This window comes from Canis lupus, chromosome 23 (genome assembly GCF_011100685.1).
Source record: "Canis lupus familiaris isolate Mischka breed German Shepherd chromosome 23, alternate assembly UU_Cfam_GSD_1.0, whole genome shotgun sequence".
NCBI lineage: Eukaryota > Metazoa > Chordata > Mammalia > Carnivora > Canidae > Canis > Canis lupus.
The window spans coordinates 10,808,661-10,833,857 of NC_049244.1; the positions used below are offsets into that span (position 1 = coordinate 10,808,661).

Sequence of the window (25,197 nt, forward strand, 5' to 3'; positions counted from 1 at the left end):
CCCTCCCCAGAATTCTTAGAATCGGTTTGTCCCTGAAATGAAGAAAAACCAGAGAGGTAGAAGTGAGAGGAAGATGAGGCTAAAACCAGTTTCCAAAAGCTTGCTCTGGAGCTGCGGCTAGTTGAACATTCATGCTTACTCCTGTCTATTAAATCTCTGGAGGGGAGAGCTGCTCACATGCCACAGGCTGAGGACTGTGGCTTCTCATCTACGTGATTAGCAGACAGGCTTTCTACCTAGCACACACAGGGAAAGAACATTCTCAGAACAGCCAGCAGACCCATGGTTCCCAGATGCATCCTGCAGAATGAAGCATCCACTCTATTCTGAGTGGGTTTCCTAGGGCCCAGAGTTAGAACACCTCGGCCAGAAGGTTCTGGGTTTAGCTGACTTTATTAGGTCCAGATAGAGCTACAGTGGTGACGTATGTGGTGACCCCGTGTAGCCGAGGGCTTACTGCAGAGCAGGCTTGTGCTAAGTGCCTTCTTGCCTAGTGTCCAACAGCTTGCAGGATTTCCAGGGCCAGGGAAGCCACCACACTGTCAGCAGACGAACTGTGAGAAAAACCAAAATAGAAACACCTTAGCCATCTCCAGGGCAAAATGCTCCCTGTTTCAAAGAGGCTGGACTTTTTGTACCTGAGTATCTGATGGACCGGCTACTTCGTAAAACTGCCCCTTCGTCATCTTGAGGTGCAGAAACAGGATACTCAGGCTCTGGGACCTCAGTCGGCCCACAGTCCCAGGGGGGCTCAGAGCTGGCCATGCTGGCACCCCTAAACTAGGCCTGAGCTCCTGGGCCCCAATCATCAGAGCCACTTTGGCCAGGTACGCTGATGCTGAGCTCTACGGGCGAGTCAGACGGCAGCCTGACGTGCTGAGCCCAGGTCCTGCAACAGGCCTGCCCAGAGCCGGCCTGCGGCTGACTTGGGTGTCCGGGCCATGATGCCAGGCCTGCGTCAGCTGGTGGCTCTCCCTGCTCCATACTGCCACTTCCTGGCCAGTGAGCCGGAAGGCTTTGGGTTTCTTACTCTTACAGGTGTGGATGCCCAAATAAGAGCTTAAAATGGAAAATTTGTTACTGGAACAAATTGAGACACATTTAAACCTGTGCCTTAACAACTGTTAGCAAGGAAAAGAGGGACATATAGCACTGCCCTGAAGTATAAAATTAGCTCATGGCACACTTGACTACACAGAAACAGGGCTGTTGCCAAATAACCCGGGGTGGGGGTGCTGCGTAAGAGGCGGGTCGCAGTGGACAGGGCTGTGGTTGAGAGACGGTGCCGTGCATTCCTGCTCTGCACATCAGAGGGCCCAAGGGCTGGCAAGAGTGTGTTTGAACTCAGCCGGATCCCAGATGCGTCAAAGCTAAGCTGGTGGAGTCCTGCTGCCCACCTGCAACAGGGCAGCCCAGAGGCCCCAGCGGCAGGAGGGTACGCCGACCCCTGGCAGAGCCACATTGGAGCAGAGGTCTTCAGACCTCTGAATAAAGCCCAAACAAGACCACTTCATAGCAGCACCCTCCCCAGCCCAGGTCTGCCCGGCGTAGGCCTTTCACCGCTGGGGTGCTGAGCGGGGCTGCAGGAGAGGCTACCAGCGTTGTGGAGCCCGAGCCATGTTTTGACACATTTGGTCCCAGTCTGGGTCCAGCTCCGTTAGGTGCCGGCTTCGGCCTAAGGCAGATGGAGGCCCCTGCTGGATGAGGGCTCCCGCAAAGCCAGGCACTGCAGAGGAAGGGGTTTGGGTGCTCTACGCTCAACTCCTGTCTGCTGGGGGCTCTCCCGTGCCCTCTCTGTCACACCTGCTCAGAGGGGCTTCACGCACAAGTCCAGTCCCTGGGGACAGATGGTGCATGCTCCTCACAGCAGTGCAGCCGGAGGCCCGCGGCCCAGCCTAGGGAGTCACTGTCCACGCCTTAAACCACGGGGACCAGCAGGGCGAGGAGGGCCCGTCCCCTGCGACAGCCGGCCTGTTCTTCCCCATGCACCTCACAGAAAACACAGAGAGCCTACCTCTCTGGCTTACGCTTGAGAGGCACTGGGTTAGTCTAATGGCACCCCTTCTCCACAGACTTCCAGCAACGCCCCAGCTACATATTTTTCTTCAGATGAACACTGAACCCAAAACACCAGGTTGCAGAACTTAGAGAACCCTGTGGTTCTGAAAACAAACCACCAGGAAACGCTAGCACCCATTCCATGTCTTGTGCACCCAGTGAAGGCCGGGAACCCCTTACGAGGTGGGTCCTTCTTCTCCCCAGGACCGGGAGAGCAGCTGAAGCTTGGGGGGGCTGTGGCCCCCACAGGCTCCCTCAGCTTGGGACAATGGCCCGACTGCAGGCCGGCTCTGGCACTGTCACACACAGCCCCTGTACAGCACAGCACCATCTGACCAAAAGGGTGGCAACCTTCTTACTCCCAGATGATTTTTCTTTGGTCATTTGGCATTAACAGTTCAGATAAGAGTATAACAATGTGTAAGCCCTACCCCCCATCTGTCACCACCTCTCAAGCTCAGAGCGTGTGTGTGGCGGGGGGGAGGGTGTTGTGGGATGACCCTTCCCTGTGGCCCTAATTTCACCGAGCATCAGCATCACTGTGGGGATGCCCACCTAGCAGTTCGTACCTTTACAGCGTGTGACACAAGCCTGGGTGACTGGGCAGCCCAGACTGTGGAGCTCACTTCCCTACATTGCACATATGGAGCACAGAGCAGAGAACTAGGAGGCTGACTAACCGCACAGTGTCAGCTTCTGGGGACACACAGTCTGTTTTGCAGCTTCCAAGTTTTCCCTGCAGACGTGGCCAGAGAAGACAGCCCGGTGCTGTAGAGCATGCTGAGCTGTCCATCCGGGGCGCAGCCCTGCCCAAACCCCCGCGATAGGGTGGTGATGAGGCTGTGCGTGTGCAGGGTGGCCTTCTTTATGAGAAATGCTTGAGTGTTTGCTGAGCCCAGTAGGCTGCACTGCCCCTCCTGAGCCTACTTACCCTCCAGCCGGGGCAAGCCACTCCAGAGCCCGCAGGAGGCTGCCTGCATCCTTGAGACTCTCCAGGTGCTTCTCATTGGATGTGACCTGCAAGGGAGGGAGAAGAAAGTGGTTGGATGGCCTATCCCTGACTCAGGTCCCATTGGAAGGGTACCCCGAGTCTCAGGCTACCGTGGCATTAGGGGGAATATCCCAAGACCCATCCCTCCAGGGCACTGCTGACCATTAGAGGCAGACAGTATGGCTCCTGGGGAGTGAGCATGAGTTCAGGGTGGGGTGCCTCTGGTGGGTCCCTGAGGAGGATTTGCGTCCTGAAAGCTTGAACTTCTGAGTTAGAACAAATGATGGTGAATGAACTTATTCAGTTGTTAGAGCCAGGACTCCTTTGGGCCCTGAGGCCAATGCAACCTCATATGGACAAAAGAATCACAGTTCTGGATGTGTGGAGACCTGGGGGGCCTGAGGAAAGAAACACTGATAACCAAACCCCTTCCAGAGTACCCTGGGAGTGGGCCCTTGCTCTTTGTCACAGTCCTGGGAGGAACAGGAACAACATGAGAATCTCTGACTCTGTAGCGCCTATGAGCTGAATCATATACTCTCAGGGCTGGAAAGGCCTGAATGGGAGAGGATCCAATCCCGGCTTCTGGAGACCTCCTCATAAACCCCTCCATAAAAGTCCATGTCTGTGAGGCAAGGAGAGAAGGCCTTAAGAATGAACTTTGATCCTAGTATTATACTTGTTCCTCTTTTTCTTTTTTTAAAATTTCATTTATTTATTCATGAGAGACACAGAACGAGGCAGAGACATAGGCAGAGGGAGAAGCAGGCTCCCTACAGGGAGCCCGAAGCAGAACTCGATCCCAGGACCCTGAGATCACGCCCTGAGCCAAAGGCGCACAACCATTGAGCCACCCAGGTGTCCCAGACTTGCTCCTCTTAATTCAATCTTTGTGTCCTATTTTTGTCTTCATTATTAAAAAAATACTTTATAATAAACATTTTCATGGCACTTTACCTTTCAGAAGGCACTGCAGCCTCCTGTCAATTGCCTCATCTATTCTTTTTATTTATTCACCTTGCAAGGTAAGCATGTAGCATGCTTTATAGATGATAAGGTAATGGCGGCTTGGCAAGATTAAGGAGCCACAAGAGAGGTACATGTGGAGCCTGATCCTAACCCCACATGAAGCTGGAACCAGACTGGCCTCAGCTGCCGCCCCACCATTCAAGTGTTCTCTGTCTTTCCATTTGATCATAGTGGCCAGGGTTGGATTATCATCTCCCAGGTTCTCAAGAATAGGGCGAACATTTCTTAATCACTTGTGGTGATAGGATGGTCATGGGGGGTAAAAAGACCTTAGTGCAGACTCTAAATTACATGTGAGTGAATTTGCACCTCCACTGAGATCCTATCCTACCTTCTGAGTGTGCCAGCGACCAGCTGCCAGCTCAACTGCATCAGGTGTGATTTCTGCAAAGATTTGCATCTTAAAAGAGCTGCATGTAAATTTGTTCTGAAATTACACCCAACTTGATGAGTTCAAAGGCTGCTATTTGAAAACGTCAGCTGTAGTTCAATTATGTCTGAAGTAAGCACAAATGTACACTACAGTGGTCTTCAGAGAGGATTCCTACCTGATTTTTCTCAAAACTGTTCCACATCCAGCTTGGTTGAGCTATGTCCAGAATCACTGCCCTTAGCAGCCCTATCATGGGATTGTGTGTAGAGGCTGTGCTCCGAGGCAATTACCCCACAACTTGCAAAGAAATAACAAGACTACATTTGCTCACAAGGCAAGTTAGAAGGTGCAAATAGAAAACTACAGTGAGAATGAGGTGATCAAAGGAAGAGATCAAAACAGCATCATGTGCAGCTGATGTCTGTAGCCATAAATGAAGCCAAAAGAAGTCATTGAAAACTATGTGCTTTGGCCACTTAACTCTATTTTATTTTTATTTTTTAAAATGACTTATTTAGAGAAAGAGCGAAAGTGTGTGTGAGTAGGAAGAAGGGCAAAAGGAGAGAATCTCCGGCAGACTCCCCACTGAGTGAGAACTCCTCATGGGGTTCCATCTCAATGACCCTGAGATCACCACCTGAACCAACACTAAGAGTCAGATCCCCAACCAAGCCACCGAGGCTCCCCTTAACAGAACTCAATTGAAACATCAGTTATTGTATATAAGTTGCTGTATATAAAGATGAGTTAATTAGAAAATAAATATTTTAATATCAATCAAAGATTTCAGTTCTGGGTAAGACAGAGAAAACACATGCTACCCTTTCCCTCTAAATGCAGTTATAAAACCTGAACAGAATGCACAGCACAGCTATTTAAGAATACTGAAAAGTGAACAGCAACAGGCAGACTGGGGAAAGGCACCAGATTCAAAGCACCAGTAAATTGGTGGTGAATGCAGAATAGCTTGGCTTGAAGTCAGCACTGTGGGGCAGAAGAGAGAGCTCCAGGAGAAACCAGGCTTGAGAAATGGGAAAGGAAACTCCCAAAAGCTCACAGAGAGGAGATAATATCTTCTAGGTAACCCCCCACCCCACCCTTTTTCTCAGTTTTCTTGTCCCAGGCCCCAGGCAATTCTGTGGTGGCAGCAGCGACAGCAGCCAGCACAGGAGCCCAGCCTAAAACTACCCCCCCCCCCACCTGCTCTGTTGTCACCAATGTTTGGCCCAGACATGGCAGTTGTGGAAGTGAGCAGTTTATGGCCAGACAGAAAATGGGAGATGCAAGAAACCAGGAAAACACTGGGGAGATAACAGATCAGAAGAGCTTGAGAAACTGCATAAAATTGTTTATAAATTCCTAGGCTCACCCTCAACCTGTGTATGCATGGAACTGATCCAAATGGCATACCAAAAACTTAGCGAACTGAGCTAATAAACCTCTGTCCACATCCCCGACTGACACCTAGAAGATGGACACACAAGATAGACCCAAATAGCATTGCAAATGCTTAGAAACTGACAGGACATTGAAATTACTATTCCAACCTGCATCCTGATCATAACCAACATAATTACTTGTTCAAATAAAAGTATCAATATTCTTGTGGGGTTTCAATTAGGCACAGTGTCTCATAATATAATATTTAAAGTAACCAAGATAAAATCCAACATTGCTCAGCATAGATCATAAATGACAATAAACAACAAGATGACACAGATGTTGGAATTATCTGACAAAGACTTTAAAGTCTTGTAAAAATAGTAAAACAAGCAATCACTAATGCTCTTGAAACAAGTATTAAAATGTAATGTAACACTCTTAAAACAAGTATTAGAGGAGAGGGGTATTAAAATAGAATCAAGAGACGCCTGGGTAGCTCAGCGGTTGAGTGTCTGCCTTTGGCTCAAAGTGTGATACTGGAGTCCTGGGATCGAGTCCCATATCAGGTTCCCTGCATGGAGCCTGCTTCTCCCACTGCCTATGCCTCTGCCTCTCTCTCTCTCTCTCTCTCTCTCTGTGTGTTTCTCATGAATAAATAAATAAATAAAATCTTTAAAAAATAAATAGAATAGAATAGAATCAAGTATTAGAATAGGATGTGAAAAATTAGAAGTTATAAAGGAGGACCAATGAAAATTTAGAACTAAAAATATAACCCCCAAATTTTAAAAACCATGGCAAATGGATTCATTAGTATAATGGAAAGAAGAAGTGAACTTGAAGATAGATCAATAGAAATGATCCAATCTGAGCAACCAAAGATAAAGTCTGAAAACACAAATAGAGCCTCAGGGACCTGTAGGACAATAACAAAAGGTCTGTATCACTGGAGTTCCAGAATGAGAGGGCAGAGCATGAATGGATAAAAAGTATTGAAAAATCATAATTAAAACTATTCCAAGTGTGATGAAAGATATAAATCTATAGATTCAAAAATGTGAGAGAGACTCAAACAAGATAAACCCAAAGAATCCATATCCAAATACATCATAATCAAATTTGCTCAGGACAAAAAAGAATTGTGGATGCAGGCAAAAAAAAAAAAAAAAAAAAAAAAAAAGACAATACAAGTTATGTATAGGGGAACACTGATTTGAATTATTGTGATTTTCTTATCACATTGAGGCCAGAAGAGAGTGACACACTTTTAAAGTGCTAAAAGAAGTATCAAACTAGCATTTTATTCTAGCAAAAATTTAATTCAGGTATTTAGGCGAAATAAAGACATTCTCAGATGAAGGAAAACCAATAGAAGCAGAATTTCCCTAAAAGAATTACTAAAGGAAACTCTTCAGGAGCACCTGGATGAGTCAGTTGGAAGAGCATGCAACTCTTGATCTCAGAATCATGAGTTTGAGCCCCACATTGGGGTAGAGATTACTTAAAAATACAAAATAAACTTAAAAAAAAAAAAAAACTCTTGATAAAGAAAGGAAATAACACCAGAAGGAAACCTGGACTATTAGGAATGAAGGAAGAGCAACAGAAATGGTAAATATCTGGGTAAACATAACATACTATTCCCTTTCTTTAAAATACATTTGATGGTAGAAAAGCAAACATATAATACTGTCTGATGGGGTTTTAAACACATGTAGATAAAAGAGAACTGGAACTGGGGGAAGGGCAGAGGAACTTATAAGGTGGTAAGGTTTCTATATTGTAACTGAAATTGTAAAATACCGATTATAAGTAGACTGTGAAAAGCAAAGTCTTTTATCTTTTTTAAGATCTTATTTGAGAGAAAGAGAGAGAGAAAGAGAGCAAGCACACAAGCACTGAAGAGGAGGGGCATAGGGAGAGGGAGAATCAGACTCCTTCTTGAGCAGGGAGCCTGACATGCAGCTCAATCCCAGGGCCCCGGGATCATGACCTGAGCAGAAGGCAGACAACCAACTGCCTGAGCCACCCAAGTGCTCCAAAAGTAAAGTCTTTTATAATCCCAATAGGAATCCCTAAAAAAAAAAAAAAAAAAAAAAAAAAAACTTAGATAGTAAAAATTACTATAGACAACCTGTACTCGTAAAAAATGTTAAATAAGTCAGGAGAGATACAAGCAAGAAAATGAAAACAAAGAGGATAAACCTAAATAAAAAGGTAGACTATATCCTAACACAAGAATTACATTAAATGTAAATGATCCAAATTCAGCAAATTAAACAGATTTTTCAACATGACAAAAAAATTGACCCAACTATATACTGTCTACAAGAATCTTAATTCAAATAGAGTAAGACAGGTTGGTTAAAAGTAAAAGGATGAAAACATGTATACCATACAAACATGAATCTAAAGAAAGCTCGAGTGGCTACATTAATATCAGGCAAAGAAGACTTCAGAACAAAAAATTTGCCAAGGACAAATAGGGACATACATTTTAATAAAAAGATTTTGTTATTGAGAAGATATAACAGTAAACGTACACTCTTAGCAATAGAAATTAAAAATACACAAAGCAAAAACTGATACAACTGAAAGGAAAAACAGATAAATCTACAACTGCAGCTGGAGGCTTCAAACTACTCTCACAGTAATAGGATGAGCGGAAAAAAATAATCAGCAAGGATACAGAAGAGTTGAATCACATCGTCAGCTAACTGGATCTCAATGGCTTTTGCAGAGCACTAAACCCATCAGTAATAGAATACACATTTTTTTCCCAAGAACCCAGGAACGTTCACCAACATATACAATATCCTGGATCATAAAACAACTCAACTAATATAAAAGGACTGAAGCCATATAAATTATATTTTTTAATCATAAACTAGAAATCAATAAAGATGATAGGAATATCCCAAATCCCGTGGAAATTCATCAACTTACTCCTAAATAATTGAAAGATCATTTTCCCAAGGAAATCAGAAAATATTTTATTAAGCTTTATTTATATTTTTATTTAATAAAATTTAATAAAGCATTTTAACTTAGTAAAAAATGATATATCAAAATCTGTGGGATGCTGCTAAAGCAGCACTATAATTATGTGGGATACTTTTCAATCTCTCAGCAATATGCAAACAATCAGAAGGGATGCAGAAGTTTTATACTACAAGATGAACAAACCTGACCTAATTAACACATAAAGAAAAATTCATCTAACAACTTCAGCATATATATTCTTTTCAAAGGTACATGGGAAGTTTTCAAAATATAGCACATGCTGGGTTATAAAGCAAGTTTTGACAAATTTCAAAGGTATTAATCCAGCAAAATGGGTCAGGATCTATATGCTAAAAATTATATAGAATGCTGATGAAAGAAAAAATCCCTAAATAAATGGATATACTATGTTCATGAATTGGAAGACTCAATATAGTACAGTTATTAATTCCCCAAAATACAGGTTTAATGCATTTCCTATCAGATTCCCAGAAAGTTTTTTTTCTTTTTTAAGAGAGAGAGCATGCAAGTGGGGTGAGGGGGGAAAGGGAAAGGGAGAAAGAGAATCCTAAGCAGACTCCATTCTAAGTGTGGAGCCTGATGTAGATCTTGATCCCAGAACCCTGAGGTCATGATCTGAGCTGAAATCAAGATGCTTAACCAACTGAGCCACCCAGGTACCCCTCCCAGGATTTTATGTAGATATAGAATAGCTGATTCTGAATTTGTATGGAAAGGCAAAGGAACAAGAATAACTAAAATAATTTTGAAAAAAGCAGAATAAAGTTGGAGGAACCACACTACAAAATTTTAAGATTTACTATATAGCTACAGTAACCATGATGGCATGGTATTGGCAGAGAGACAGACATACAGATCAGTCGCATAGAATTGGTAGCCCAGAAATAGGCCCACACAAATACTATCAACATTTTGACAAATGCACAAAGGTAACTGAATGGGGGAAAGACAGCCTTTTGAACAAATAGTGCTACAACAAAGGGTGCCTATATGCAAAAACATGAACTTACCCACATATCTTATACCTTAAACAAAATATTATTCAAAATGAATCATGGATCTGAATGCATAAAATCTAAATCTATAAAACTTCTAGAAGAAAATATAGAAGAGAATCTATGTGACCTTAGCTTTGTTGATGAGTTTTTAGATACATAACAAAAGCACAGTCCCTGAAAAAAAAATTGAAAAATTGGATTTTACCAATATTAAAAACTTTGCTCTTTGTAAAATATTGATAAGAGTAAGATAAGCACAGACTGAGAGAAAATATTGGCAAATCACATACCTGATAAAGGACTTTTACCCACAATGTAAAAAGAACTCTTAAAATTCAACAGGAGAACAAACCATCTGACTATTCAAATGGGCAGAAAATCTACATAGACACTTCACCAAAGAAAGTATGGGTGGCAAGTGAGCACATGAAAAGGTACTCAATGCCATTTGTCATTAGAGAAATACCAATTTAAACTGCAATGCAATTCCACTACATACCTATTTGAATGGCTAACATTCAGAAAACAAACAAAAGCCTGCCGGGAAGCAGAGTAGCAGAAACTCTCATTGCTTGCTAAGCTGGACTGCAAAATGGTACAGCACTTTGTAAGACATTTTGGCACTTTCTTATAAAATTAAACATGGTCTTATCATGTGGCCCAGCAATTGCACTCTTAGGTATTCACCCAAGTACACTGAAAACTTAGGTCTGCACAAAAGTCTGTATCTAGCAGCTTCAGTCACTAAAAAGTGAAAGGAACCAAGATGTCCTTCAACAGGTAAATGAAAAAAACAGTGGAGACACCTTTCATGCATTACTTGGGATATAGGTCTGATTGGGATTTTAGAATGACAAATCAGTAAAGTCTGGATGATTCTCAAGAAGATAAGAGTTTAGTTTACCTTGCTAAGTTATTTTGTCCTGTGATACCGATTTCTTATTTATTTATTTATTTATTTATTTATTTATTTATTTATTTATTTATTCATTCATTCATTCATTCATTCATTCATTCATTCATTCATGAGAGACCCAGAAAGAGAGAAAAAAAAAGAGAGAGAGAGAGGCAGAAACACAGGCAGAGGGAGAAGCAGACTCCATGCAGGGAGCCTGACGTGGGACTCGATCCTGGGTCTCCAGGATCAGGCCCTGGGCGGAAGGCAGCGCTAAACTGCTGAGCCACGTGGGCTGCCCATGATACCGATTTCTTATAATTAGTCAAACTAAAAATATTAGGATTTCCAGTGACTTTGAAATGACCCTGAGGAGAGAATTACTCTGTTCTCCCAGAGTTGGGGCTCCTCTCTAGCCACTGAAGGTTATAAATTAAGATGGGGGAGCACTTGGGTGGCTCAGTGGTTGAACATCTGCCTTTGGCTCAGGTCATGATCCCAGGGTCCTGGAATGGAGTCCCACATCAGGGACTCCCTGTGGGGAGTCTGCTTCTCCCTCTGCCTATGTCTCTGCCTCTCTCATGAATAAATAAATAAAATCTTTAAAAATAAATTAATTAATTAAGATGGGAACCAACCTAATTTTAGAAACATCCCACTGTATCTACCAACCACATAGTGTGGCCTAGAACCTTCTATTTTCTCGGTACTTAAACTTTTTTGAAAACCAAATTGTGGGTCTGCTCCAAGGCCATCCTACCTATCCCTTTTGTGCTATGGAAATAAGAGAATGTTTGGTGCACACTGGGACCCACAGAAGAAGGTCAATGAAGTAGAAGTGACACTTGTCCACTGTGATATTGAATTTCTGGTTCAGCAACTATTGGAGAACTTCTCATGACTGTGATTAGAGTAGTCAAGAAAGAGAATTGCAGGGACTCTTTAAGAAAATAAATAATGTAAGAGTGGACTGGCAAAAAGTATGAACATCATACTTCTTCCTGCAATTACTATTTTCATTACTAGCTCTCAGTTAATTCCCATAAGCCAAGAGAAACAAACTCAATTTGGTTTTCCAATAATGTTCTATAGCAGAGGGTCCTGGACCTCTAAGGGTCCATGAGTGGATTTCATTATTTCAAAACGTCCATTTCCTGTGAAAAGAGTCATGCCTGCCTCACATTCCTCCTCATTATAATAAAAATATATCAAATTTATCAGGTGTGGTTGTCATTATCTCGCCCTGAGACATCTGTCTCGTAGCTGTGTGGCTAAAATCAATCAAAATGGAAACATGAATTATACTAAATACATGCAGTTCCTTTGGTAGACAGGATCACTAAAAACATGGGGTGTTCAAGAAAAAGATCAGATAAAAAGTTGGGAATTGGAGCTTAGAACCAAGATCATCTTAGAAAGATTGTTCCTCCAGTGCTATTTAATTGAGGATATATTAAAAACAGATTGTATACTTTGGGCAAATATACAACTTATTCAACCTGCTACTGTGGCTTGAATATGGTGCATGTCAACCAGCATTCATGCATCACTGGGTAAAACCAAAACACTGGGATCCCTGGGTGGCGCAGCAGTTAGGCACGATCCTGGAGACCTGGGATCGAATCCCACATCGGGCTCCCGGTGCATGGAGCCTGCTTCTCCCTCTGTCTGTCTCTGCCTCTCTCTCTCTCTCTCTCTCTCTCTCTCTCTGTGGACTATCATAAATAAATAAAAAAATTTAAAAAAATGTTTAAAAAAAAAAAAAAAAACCAAAACACTGCAAGGAGAGGCAGGTGTCCTGCAGAATCAATCTTCAAATTCTCTGCCTGGCTCACAAATTGTAAGGTAGTGACTTTATATGCACACCCTACAGGACAGTTGGGGTTGGCTCCTTTCTGGATTTCACTTTCCCAAAGGCAAACTCACAAAAAAATCATCTTCTATCCCCTGCAATGGCAGGACATTGAAGTTGGTGAGCTCCTTCAGTTAGCAGGTGAGGCTGTGACAACAGGGAGGACAGTGGCTTATCCAGGTCATGGTGGCCACTGAGGGACAAAGCCAGGACTGGTGCCTACACTCCTTATCTAAGGACCATAAAAAAGGTGTGAATAAGAATGTATTTTAATTTTCTATCTGTGGTATAACATGAATTCATCCTCATAAATATGACTCACAGCATTGTCCTTATGAAGCTCATAAAACGTTCCAGTGTGAGTTTCTCTGTTTAGAAATGGTTTGGGGAATGGAGAGATACATGGCTCCAACCAAGTCAGGCCTGGGCAGCCTGTGGGGTTTGTTTATGAGTGTGTAATAACATCTGCCTGTGTTTTCAGTGATCCTGAATGTGTGTGGCAAAATTAAGCCTAGGTCGCTTCAGCTTTCTAACCAGAGAGGCCTCCAGACAGGTCCAGGCAACACTGAGACTACAAAAATCCAGGAGATGAAACAGGCAACAGGGAGCCAGCCCAGGTGTTCCCTGGTGCTTGTTATTACAGACACACGCTTCACACAGCGGAGGTTTGTTTTAATTCCATGGCCCTCAGATCTCACAAATACAAGTAAAAACAGGCAGGTAACTATGACAACTCTACTTCAGAGAGTTTAAATTAAAAAAAAATAAAACCCATCCACCGGGCCCCTTTATTTTGTTCTCTTAACATATACTCTGCCTTCTCTCAGCTGAGGTTTTTAGGTGACTTCAAAGCCATTTTACCAAACGCATATCGAAACATGTCATCTATCCCCTTGCCATGAGATGCCAGGATGGAATCTGGGGAAGAACCTCTGGAAGGTGAGATGGGATTCGGAAGTTCCTCCCCCACCCTCTGCCTGGTGTTGCAGTGCTCACTGTGGGCCTCTCCAGAAATTTCTTGAGCTGTTGCCAGGGTCCTACCTCCCACACTGACATCAAAGCAAGGCAATATTAACATACACTGCTCTGCATCCAGGCCAGTATGCTTGCTCATCATGCCTTCGAGGATGCTGAGCACATGTGGGGTAAAATGGAGCAATTCTCATACAGCTTTCAATGGCCTCAGGGCATCCATGCCTTCCCTGGAGTCCATTTAAAAACTATGTTCTTGGGCAGCCTGGGTGGCTCAGTGGTTTAGCACCTGCCTTCGGCCCAGAGCCTGATCCTGGAGACCTGGGATCGAGTCCCACGTTGGGCTCCCTGCATGGAGCCTGCTTCTTCCCTCTGCCTGTGTCTCTGCCTCTCTCTCTCTCTCTCTCTCTCTCTCTCTCTCATATGAATCAATAAATAAAATGTTAAGAAAAGAAACCTTTATGTTCTTCAACAAAAGTAAGTGAGGCCCCTTCCGACCAGGACTAGTAAGCAGGAGGATGACTGGAAAGAAATCTAGAGGTATCCCTGATTGCTGTCAGTGGATCTGCTGATTGGTCACTAAGCAGTGAGGGGTTCCAGCTAGAACCTACACTAGGTTCTAGGGAAGAGAAGGGAAGAGACAGGGAATAGACAGGGCTTGCAGAGGAGCTAGGCCCCATTGCAAAGCCTTGCTCACCTAGATTTGGCCCAGATTCCCACGAACTCAGGCTCTCTGGAGGGAGCCAGAGATCTTACACTAAGCCTGAATGGTACTAGGGCATGCATAGCACCATCTCTGTGTCCACACTGACCACTATGGAGGGATTCTTCTACGCTCTACAAACAGCACAGCTTAGCTTTCATTTGCAGTTGAACAGCATTGAGGTCCAGAGAAATGGTGGTAGCTGGAATATATTGATTCCTCAAGTTGAAGAAGGCTGGGGCAGAAGAGGAAGAAACTGGCTACCACCTCTTGTTCAAGAGCACCCATGAGTTTCTGTGTTGAGTTCTCAATAAGAATTGGGCGGCAGGGGAGTGTGCACAGAGCATTAGCAGGTGTGCAATGCTAAGGCTAACAGGCAAGGCTAACAAATCCTAGGTTTCAGGTAGGAACTGTTGGGATCCACCTTTGTAAGACTAATTGAGCTATAAGGCCTAGGAGTAATAAGGCCTTGGAATTTGGGTCAAGAAAGGAAATGAACACTTTGACAACCTTGAAAAATAAATACTAGAATGCTCACTTCCCAGAAGAAATGGAGGCTAACAAGGCTTCTGTGCTTTGCCAAAGTTTGCAGGCCGGCAAGCACTGGCACTGAGATAGGACCCAGTCTCCCCAACTTTAAGACCCCTCCCTGTTCTAAGAGATCATTACATTCTCACATCAGCTGCTGCACCCCCTGTACAGCTGGGGTTGGCTGGTGAGCTGATAAATACTCTCCTTGGTCAGATGCTGGCTCTGGCTCTGTATCCTCTGTGCCACTGTGCACCCTGCCCCTTGCAAATCATATGGTACCCTTTGCTCCCCACCATTGCTGTCGACTCCCATCATTTCCACTGGGAAGCAGGGACCACAGGACTTCTCTTCTAGACAGAACTTGGTTTTCCAGGTGCTGACCGAAGAACTCTGTGGGTCATCATATGTACTGTCTGCTGAACGGTTCCTGATATGGGGACCACAACTCATTTGGTGATATCCTTCAGCATCTGGCTACCAGAAGGCTTTGTGCATCCCTCTTTGCATCCATGGGTGGAGGATTGTCCTTGCTAATGATGGGAAGTGAGTTATAAGTTTTCTGGGCTGCCATTGTGGACTATTATTTGTTGTTCTCCTCACAATGACCCTATGAGGAAGGTCTTCTATGATCCCATGTTAAGATGGGCTGAGGTTACTGGTTAGTAGTGGAGCTGAGATGGAGATCAGATATGGCTGACTGCATTGCTCCTCTTGCCCTAAATCATCATGCTGCCCTCTGCCTCCCCTATTCAGGGTCTGGATGTAGGAACACTGGATACAGAGCCAGAGCCAGCATCTGACCAAGGAAGGTAGGACCAGGGCCTCTAGAGCTAGGGTCAATGTGGTGAACGCTCTCCTCTCAATGGATATTTCCAGATTTGGAAAAGCACCCAGCAAAGGAGGATGAGAGGTAGGCAAACAGGTGAATTATCAAATTGTATGGACTTTAGTGAGAACACACCAGTGTGGGAGGATTTTCTTCTTTCTCTTGACCTTTCTTTCCTCCTCTCGGGGTCCTTATGCTCTCCAGTCTAGCCTGACACCTTCATTCTCCTCTCCTGCCCAAACTCCTGCCTGCACCTGTGGGCACCTGCTAAATCCAGGGGACATGGAAATAATATGCTGAGGATTTGAATGTTTTTCCTTTTCATCCCATAAGACACGATTATTTTCTAGAAGACAATTATCTCTATCTACCTCCCTCATTTTAGGCCAGCCAATTCTCTCACCTCTCTATGGGGCAGTCAAAATGCCCTTATTGCTTAAAACTGTACATAATTATATCAGTTTCTGGCCATTAAGTCTAGTAGCTTAAAGTGTTGAATATAATATAGCTGGTTTGGGAAATCTTTTAGGCCTAATCCAACTCACTAGCTACAACATCCAGGTCCAAAATATGTGAGGAAAAAGCAGTTTTAATTGGCAAAGAATTATAATTGTGGACCTTGTGTGGATATAAGGATAGACTAGAGGATGGCCCAGAAAAAGCTCTAGTGAAATACAGGATCAGTACATGCTATTTTCCCCAGAGGACCTCATCCAAGTGCTTAGAAAGGCTAATATGAGAGAATGTATTTCCAAGGCAGTGGTGTTAGGATGTCAACCACAGGAGGCTGGAATCATTTCCTCACAAGAGAAAACACTCAAGGTAGCAATCATCAGGTGATTTGGAAAGTGTGAGAACTTGGGTCACAGGAAGTGAGGAACTATGTAAGTAGATAGAATTTGAACTTGACCCAAGAAAGTTCCAGCTCATCCTTAGGAAACTATATGATCATACTGAGGTATCTATATACTGAGGTATCTATATAATCCGCTGGCTGCACCATGGTCCAGCTCACTCCTGTCCTGCACAAGGCCTACCATGGGGGCCACTTAACCATCCGCCTTGCCCTGAGTGGCTGTACCAACCGGCCTTTCTACCGCTTTGTGGCTGCTCACAACAAGTGGCCCCGGGATGGCCATTTCGTGGAGCAGCTGGGCTCCTATAATCCACTGCCCAACAGTCACGGGGAGAAAATCATTGCTCTCAACCTAGAGTGGATCCGGCATTGGATTGGCTGTGGGGCCCATCTCTCTAAGCCTGTGGCAAGGCTTCTGGGTCTTTCTGGCTTTTTCCCTCTGCATCCCATGATGATCACAAATGCTGAGAGGCTGCGAAGGAAACGGGCACGTGAAGTCCTCTTAGCATCTCAGAAAACAGATACAGAGGCTACAGAAACAAAAACAAGCTGACTTCAGTGAGCAGAGAACATTGGGAGAAAGGTCAAAGCCCTCTTAAAACACCTGTGCAGAGCTCTTAGTTGTATTAGATCTGGAGGTCAAAAAAAAAAAAAAAAAAAAAAAAAGGATCCCTCATTTGTGGTATGGAGTGTGTGTGTAAGGGTGGGGCTTTGAGGTGGGAAAGAAGCAGATAGAAGTGGCTTAATTATTTTAAGATTTTATTTATTTATTCATGACACACACACACACACACACACACACACACACACAGAGAAGCAGAGACATAGGCAGAGGGAGAAGCAGGCTCCATGCAGGGATCCCGGGACTCCGAGATCATGCCCTGAGCCGAAGGCAGATGCTCAACTGCTGAGCCACCCAGGCATCCCAGAAGTGGCTTAATTAAAGCACCCGTTTCCAGCTCTTTCTCTGAACCTTCCAGTGGATAGGGAGACAAAGTAGAGCGATGTCGATGTCAGGGCAACAAGTCTAAATAAGCCCCCACAACTTCTTTCTTTCCTCAATTTCTCACTCCACCAAATAAGGACACTGTCAGCTATGTGTCCTATGTGCTGTGATGCTATGATTCAGCCATTATACATAAGGACAATTAGGAAAATGCTTTCAATGTAAAGTAAAAAACACAAAACAAATATATACGGCGAACACGACTGCAATTATATAAAATGGGTATAGCCTAAGTTTGAAGTCTGTGGTGTTATAAGAGAATTACACATCCTCATTCCCAAGGCCCTCAGTTTAGTTAGAAGCGGGCAGAAATAAACCACAAGCGTACCCGAGATGACACATGAAAAGCTCTTCTGGCAACTATAAAAGGTCCTACACGCATTAGTATGATTCTGTACTCAAGATGATTGAACACCTACTATGAGCCAGACCCTATTTGGAGTTCAATACTCAAGATGTATTGAACACCTACTATGTGCCAGACCCTATTTGGAGTCTGGGGATCTAGTGGTGTCAAGTCAGAGCTATGGCTGTGAGAAGCAATGAGAAAGTAAACAGAGTAATTTAAGATAGCAGTAGGTACCATGAAGAAACTAGAGCAGGAGGAAAGGAGGAAGTGTGTGTGGTTGGGGGGGACGGTCTCCCTGAGAACAGAATGGTGAGAGCGCGAGCCATGAGAACAGTGCAGGGACCTGTATTCTGCAAAGGCAAGAGCAGCAGCCACACAGGCCTTGAGGTGGGAATGATGCTCTGGATACTGGGGGCAGCAGAAGCAGGGAGACAGCTGGGAGAGACTGTGCAAATGGTCCAGGGGGCGGCCACAGGGACCACATCCAAGAGCTCACCTGCCAGTCCTGGATCCCCAACCATGCTGACTTGACCCCTCCTGTTTTTCCTCCCACTGAGCCTTCAATTAAGCAAAGACGAGACGCTGCCTGGACCTTTGTCCTCAGTGGCAGAGACAGAACCTTCCCTGGTAAAGGTGTGAGGCAGCAGGGAACTAGGGGGGGTGAGTGTGCCAAATGAGCCAACCCCTTATTGTAGGTCAAGTGTATACACAGTCCCTTTTGGGGAGGACAAAGTCTACATCCTAGACTTTGTGATGTGGAAACAGAACCCTTAAGGTTTCTATCAGGACTCTTCAAAGAGGAGGAAAAGCTGGACATAGAGACCTTACATTTGAAATGGGTGACATGATCCCATACTCATTCTCAGAGTGGAAGGGAGATAAACTCATCCACAATTACTAATAATCTTTTAAACAGACTTATTAGATGAGAGTTTTGGCTTTTGGTGACTACTTTATGATAAATGGTGAAACTATTAGCTAAATTAGTGAAGTCTTCAATCTCCTCCTGAAACACATGACTGAGGAAAAAGTTGGTTATGGCAGGCCATGAATTCTGCTTGTAGTAACATGCTCCATGAACAGAAACACCTTTGCTGCTGTGAAGTCACTGCATTTGCCAGTACAGGGAGGAGATGACATGGGACTGGGGCCTAGTCACTTGTCCCCACTGGCTCCAGGGAGGCCATGACAAAGGACTACAAGGCATCAAGTTGGGATTTGTTAGGTTTGGACAGAGGGCCCCAGGGACTGAGGGACATGAGAGGTTGAGGCAGCAGGATCTAGAGACTGAGCTAACACCCCAGGATCCTCAGTGTGGGCTGGGCTCTGGGTCTCCAGTCAGGAAGGCAAGTGAAGGAAGACTTTTGGCCTGGTGGGCAGACCCACAGCCAGCAGCAGTGTGGAAGCAGGTTTTCCCGGGACTCAGAGGCAGGTGGCTTCCATGAGGCTCACCATCACCTCAGCAGCTCCCTCAGCATGTGTCAGGACAAGGCCAGACACCAGCAAGCAGAGCTGGTGGGCATGCCTAAGGCAAGGGTTGACTCATTTCTTCTTCTGCCTTGCACTGTCCTCTAAACTTTACCTTGTACTTCTGGGATTCTCGAACAATTGGGGGCTGCTGAAATTTCCTTCAAATTGATAAAACTGGGAAGAAAAATTAAAGCACATTTGGTTTACATGATTAAAGCCATAAGGCACCAATTAGTCAAAATATAGGCCAGATATTGGCTGCCGGACAGCTGAAAATTCCCATGGTGGCTCAGTTAGTTTTGTTAAAAGACTTAATCAAATACCAAGAGATTCCATTTGGAAGCATTTTAATAATGACCATTTTGAGAAAATGAGCAGCCCTTGTGAGCATCTTGTCCTCCCCTCCCTTGGGCAGACCACAGCATGAGGACATTCTTTGTGAGGCCTTGAGAAAGCCTGGCTCCAGAGAAAGAGGGGAGTTGTGACATCCCTGGATTTCACCTCAGAGAGGCAGGTCAGCTATCAGCTGACCCTGGAGCATCCATTATGTAGTAGCTAGCTGGTGACAAGGCGCTAGCTGTGTGTGTGGTGAAGGTGGGTGGGCCTGGGAAACTCCCAGGAGAAGCCTGTTCTACTTTGGGGGTGAACCTGGTGACCAACGCAGTGCTGAGCAAAATTGGTATCCACAGAAAACAACTTCCCAGACAATGATCAAACTGGCTTTGGGATAAAATTAATTGTAGCAAAGTCTCAGAGACTAGGACAACATCAAGGAGCCTAGGTCTTCCTCTGTAAAAGGCTCTGGCAGGCTGAGTTGACCAACCTCTACAGGCCTCTATCCCTCATCATTGTGGGGAACTCATAGGGCTCGGGATGGGGAAGCATGGCTGTTGCTGGTGACTGGACAGGGTTCAGGGTCCTAGAATCAAGGGAGTTGTGGCTACTCTATGGCAATCACTCTTCCCCTTGGGCCACCCAGGGCACTTTAATAGAGATGCCGGAGCTTTGGTCAAGGGAATCTCTAATTGGTGGGTCAGAGCCTCTAGAAAAGCCTTGGGTTTGCTTCAGACTCTGCTCACACATCTTAGTAGGCCAGAGTGGGACACTAAGAGGCCTTGCAGAGTTGAGGGCCCAGAGCTCTGAAACTGACAGGGACTCCAGCTCAAGCTAGGCCAGGTACCATGGGGGAATGCTCAGGAATAGGTGGTTTGGCCATCAACAGGCTAGATCATTGTTTTCCCACATTGTCCTTAATGGCTCACAGGACAAGGTCAAGACTCTTGGAAGTCTAAGAGTATTATCCAAGATGAAAAGCTTTCCATTCTTTCAGATGAGGTGGGACATATACAACTTACATGTGCTTCATGAGGCCCAGGTCAAATGCAGAAGTATCCCTAGGAGGTATTCGCTGAACAAGGCAGGGAGAGAGATTGAGAAAAGGATTTCTGTCCCTAGAGGGGACAGGGCACTCTTCTACTCCTCCTTCTAACTGCAGTGCTGCAATACCCTTCCCCCAAAAGCTTCATCTTACCCCTAGTCCCTCAAAACCACTCTGCTCAGAACTGACTTAAAGCAAAGGCAATGCTAACAGGAGGGCAGGGATGCCTCACATCTTTTAAGTAGAGAATGTGGTCCTGTGTGTGTGTGTGTTTGTGTGTGTATGTATATAAATGTGCTGGGAGGGGATGTTTTAAGGCTCTAAAACACTTTCCTTAGATAGACTCATTTGCCTTGAAATGATGAACACAACGGACAGCAAAAAGGTAGAAATCCTACATACTTTAACGTGGTGACCTCTGCAGGACTTTTAGGTCCTTAATGTGGCAAGAGCCATAGTGAGAAGGCCTTCCCCTGCATTACCCCAACCAACCTCAAAGTGAGGGGGTCCTGCTGCTATTCTCATTTCCCAAATGAGGAAACTGCCATCTCAAGAGGCAAAGTGGCTAACCAAGGTCTTCTTGATTCAGGACCCCTGGTCTCAAGGGTGAGAATGGGGTGGCTACAAATGTCCAACCAAGAGAGGGTCTGGGAGCCAAGACAAATCAAGTGGCACTGAGAGAAAAAGGGGCCAAGTCAGGAGTGTGAGGCGTGATGTCTACAAGATCCAGATGGCCTGGGAAATAGTCATCCAGCTGTGATTACAGGTGGTCTGCTGGCTTCATAACACAGTCCATTGTTCCACAGCTGTGTTTCTCAGGTAGGGGTGGTTTGTCCCCCAGAGGACATTTGGCCATGTCTGGAGACATTTTTGGTTGTCACCACTAGGGGTAAGGGGACATGCTACTGGCGTCTGGTAGGTAGAGGCCAGGGATGCTGCTATACATCCAAGATGCCCAGGACAGCTCCAAAATAGAGAATTATCTGACTCCAATGTTAATAGTGCTGAGGTTGACAATCCCTGGGTTAGCCACCAGATCCTTGCTCAGGCAAGTTATGTTGTAGTCTTCTCATGGTATATTAGGACATCTGGGGAAATTCAGGAGGCTGGCTCCCCCTGCCCTATTTTTCTGTGTGAAGTTAAGTCATGACTAGCCTTTGATGCACAATACCCTTCCTTCTGGGGTCTGTGGGTCTGTGACGATCATGCGATGTATCCCACCTTAGGACAAACTTGTGCTGTAAGGGCCTTCTGAGCTTCCCAAGGCCAAGAAGTCCTGTGGAGCATCCTTAAAGGCCCCCACACTCAACTATCCCTGCATGTGGCTCCAGAAAATAAAGCTTTCACACACGGATGCTGCAGAGCCAGCAGAGGAGCAGCATTTGCAATGCAGCTCTCAGGCCAGCCCCTCCTCTGCTCTGTGGACCAAAGTGCTTACCAGTTACACAGACTCAATCAACCTAGGGGAGATATTTTATATCCAGACCAAACTGGCACTCAACTGTCACTGACTAGTTCCTTTTTTCCACATGACCCAATTGAGTGAAAATTTAAAGCAAGCTTTATTACAGTCTTCTGAAATTAGTTCCACAAGAGTTTTAGAACAGATCGGGATTCTGGGAAAATTAAAGTGTGATAAGCATGACACCCTTATTTTGTATTTAGAGTACAATTACTCAATCATCATTCCAAGATATCCCTTGGCAATGGATAATTTCATCTTCCTCCATTAGCTTCACTAATAATTTCAATGTACATCCATGAAAAGAATAAAGGCCACAGACTGGAAATATTACATATCAGCTGACATGTCCTTTTATAGAAAATCCTAGAAACAAATATTGGGCCTAGGATAGGTAAGTAAGTTCTAGGAATTGATGGTTCTGTGCAAATGCACAGTATTCCAGCATATGAATGAGGTGGTTTCAGGAGACAGTAGTGTATTCCAAAAGCTCCCTTAATTGGGGATATTATGAGGCTACCATCCATTTCACCCCACAACAAAATGCCACCATGATTCAGTTGCTACTTTGATGAGATGCTCTAGTTCATGACACTGAAACAAGAGTTAAGATTATAGGAATTCTGGGACTATTTTAAAGAAATGCAACTTTATGAAAAACAAATTCTTATGCAGATTATCACTTAATGGACCTTCATAGGATTCCTTTAAACAGTACAATCTCCATGAGTCTTTAAGTTACTCAAATGATAAAACATTTGGTTTTACAGTTTCCTATAAAATTAAATTACTTAATAAAAGAGAAGTGTACAATAAAGTACTTGAACATTACTATAGTTGAAAGGGTTCTGGGGAAAGTCCTTGACTCTTTGGTGGCTCATGTTTTTTCCACCCTCAATACTTTGTGTGACTCAACCTTCAGTGTGAAGGTACAATGAAAGTACTATTTATTAGTATGAACTGTTATGTGTGAAAATTACAGACTGTTTTCTGTATTAGTTGGAATATATATGTATATTCTAATGTATATATTAGAAAAAAGCACATGTACATGCATCACATAAGCAGCCCAGGATAATGACAGACAAGACTGTTATCTTAGGTTGGAGACCAAGAGATAGATCACTCAGAGAAAAGATGATCTGTAATATACAGTAAAAACTACCTGCTCAAATAGGGGGCCCAAAGTTCAGAGAAAAGAGGAGGATGGACACATTCAGATTGGGTGGCTACAAATGCCCAACCAAGAGAGGGTCTGGGAGTCAAGACTAGACATCCAGGTAAGGTACTCACTCCACCCAGCTGAGGGTCCATGACCTTGAAGCAAGCCCCTGACTGACCCCATGTCCATACTGCCTACTCCTCTACGCAGGAAACTCAAAGAATCACTCTGTACTGTCATAGGGTCTCAGTCTCAGAGTTAGGAAGTACAAAGATCTTAAAGCCTTTCCCTTCCTCTAGATCTCTTTTTCAGATTTTGTTGTTTTCCCTGAGTGTATGGAGATGGGAGGAATCAACACTCGTCCAAAGTTCAACCTCAGCCTTTCATGCTTGGATCCAAGGTGGCCATGAGACCTTGAACTAGTCCTACTAATAATGTGTACTAAATGCTTAACTGCAGGCCAGGTACTGTTCTAGGCACGCAGAGATGAATTAGCTCTTTTGAGCTCCTGAGCGTTATACCCTGTTAATGTTCCCATTTCATATATGAAGAGACTGTGGCACAGAAAGGTTACATTTTGAAGGAAGCTATTAAAAAGCAACACTGAAATTCAAATCCATAAAATGATGAAATCTGAGAATAAAGTGCATTTTTTTGTATTAAAACAAGTGGCAAAAACTATTACAACAACTTCTTCTATAAACATGATATCTTTCTAAATTATTTCTTTTTAACCATCTATATCACATGTAGTTTTTACCTAGTTGATGCAGGGCTTCTAAAATTGTGCTTTTCACATTTTTCTATGTTCTTGTTCTATTTCCTTCTCACATTCATTTTTTCTTCATGGATTAATAATTTTAATAGCCTTATTTAGGCTTAATTGACATGAAAAACTACAAAGAAATTATACAATCTGCTAAATTGTATGTATACATACAATTGTATACATACATGAAACCAACACCATACTCCAGAACGTGAATATATCCACCATCCTCAAAGTGTCCTCTATTTGTAATCTCTCCCTTCTCTCTGCTCCCATTTCCATGTCCAGGCAACCACTGATCTGCCTTCTGTCTTATATACTATTTTGCATTTCATAAAATTTTATGTAGATGGAATCAGTATATATTGCCTAGCTACCTTCACTCAATATATCTACGTTGAGACTCATCCATGTTGTAGAATGTATCAATAATTCATTCCTTTTTATAGCTGAGTGGTACTCCATTGTATGGATGGATATACAAGGTTGTTTATCTGATCACTTACTGATTGACTTTGGATTGTTTCCAGCTTTGGGCTATTACAAGTGGAGTTACTATGAACCCACATATTCTGCTGGTGAGAATGTCATTACCACTTCTAATGACCTTCATTCCTTTGTGTAGGTACAGATTTCAATCTGGTACTCTCTTCCTTCCAACTGAAGGGCTTCTTGTAGTGCAGGTCTGTCTGCTGGTAATGAATTCTTTCAGCTTTTCTATTTCTGAAAGTGTCTTTTTTTTTTCTTTTTCTTTTTGCCTTCGGTTTTGAAAGATATTTTTTGCTGGATATAGAATTCTAAGTTGGCAGTTTTTCCATTCACTATTTCAAAGGTGTACCCTCATTGTCTTCTCTCTTGCACTGTTTCCAAAGAGAAATGGGCTGTTATCTTCATCTCTGTTCCTCTGGGTGTTTCTTTTTCCTCTGACTACCTGATTTTTTCTTTATCACTGGGTTTGAGCAATTTGATTGTAATGTACCTTTACTTTTCTTCATGTTTCTTGTGTTTGGGGTTCACTGAACATATTGGATCTGTGGGATTATAGCTTTCATCAAATCTAGAAAAATTCCAACTACTATTTCTTTGAATAAGTTTTCCTGCCCTTCCCCT

The 25,197-nt window shown here is 43.9% G+C and overlaps 2 protein-coding genes across 5 annotated transcripts in view; one reads left to right on the plus strand and one right to left on the minus strand.

Annotated features, from left to right (window-relative positions):
- Positions 1–374: 374 nt before the first annotated feature.
- The window catches only part of ULK4 (unc-51 like kinase 4), a 603,320-nt gene continuing 578,497 nt past the window's right edge, over positions 375–25,197 (minus strand). For all 4 annotated transcript variants that reach the window (XM_038570533.1, XM_038570534.1, XM_038570535.1 and 1 more), the window contains 2 exons: positions 2,990–3,075; positions 375–554 (listed from right to left, as the gene is read on the minus strand). In XM_038570533.1, the coding sequence (XP_038426461.1) occupies positions 491–554; positions 2,990–3,075 (150 nt within the window). In that variant the 3' untranslated portion in view covers positions 375–490. The remainder of the gene's footprint in view (positions 555–2,989; positions 3,076–25,197) is intronic.
- On the plus strand, positions 16,637–17,102 carry LOC102155750 (28S ribosomal protein S16, mitochondrial-like). The gene has a single exon (XM_038570536.1). It carries the CDS (start codon positions 16,637–16,639, stop codon positions 17,042–17,044), a length of 408 nt encoding a protein of 135 aa, XP_038426464.1. The 3' UTR covers positions 17,045–17,102.

What these genes read in the sequence shown, in the direction of transcription:
- LOC102155750 (XM_038570536.1), top strand. Translation starts at nt 16,637, where the DNA reads ATGGTCCAGCTCACTCCTGTCCTGCACAAGGCCTACCATGGGGGCCAC.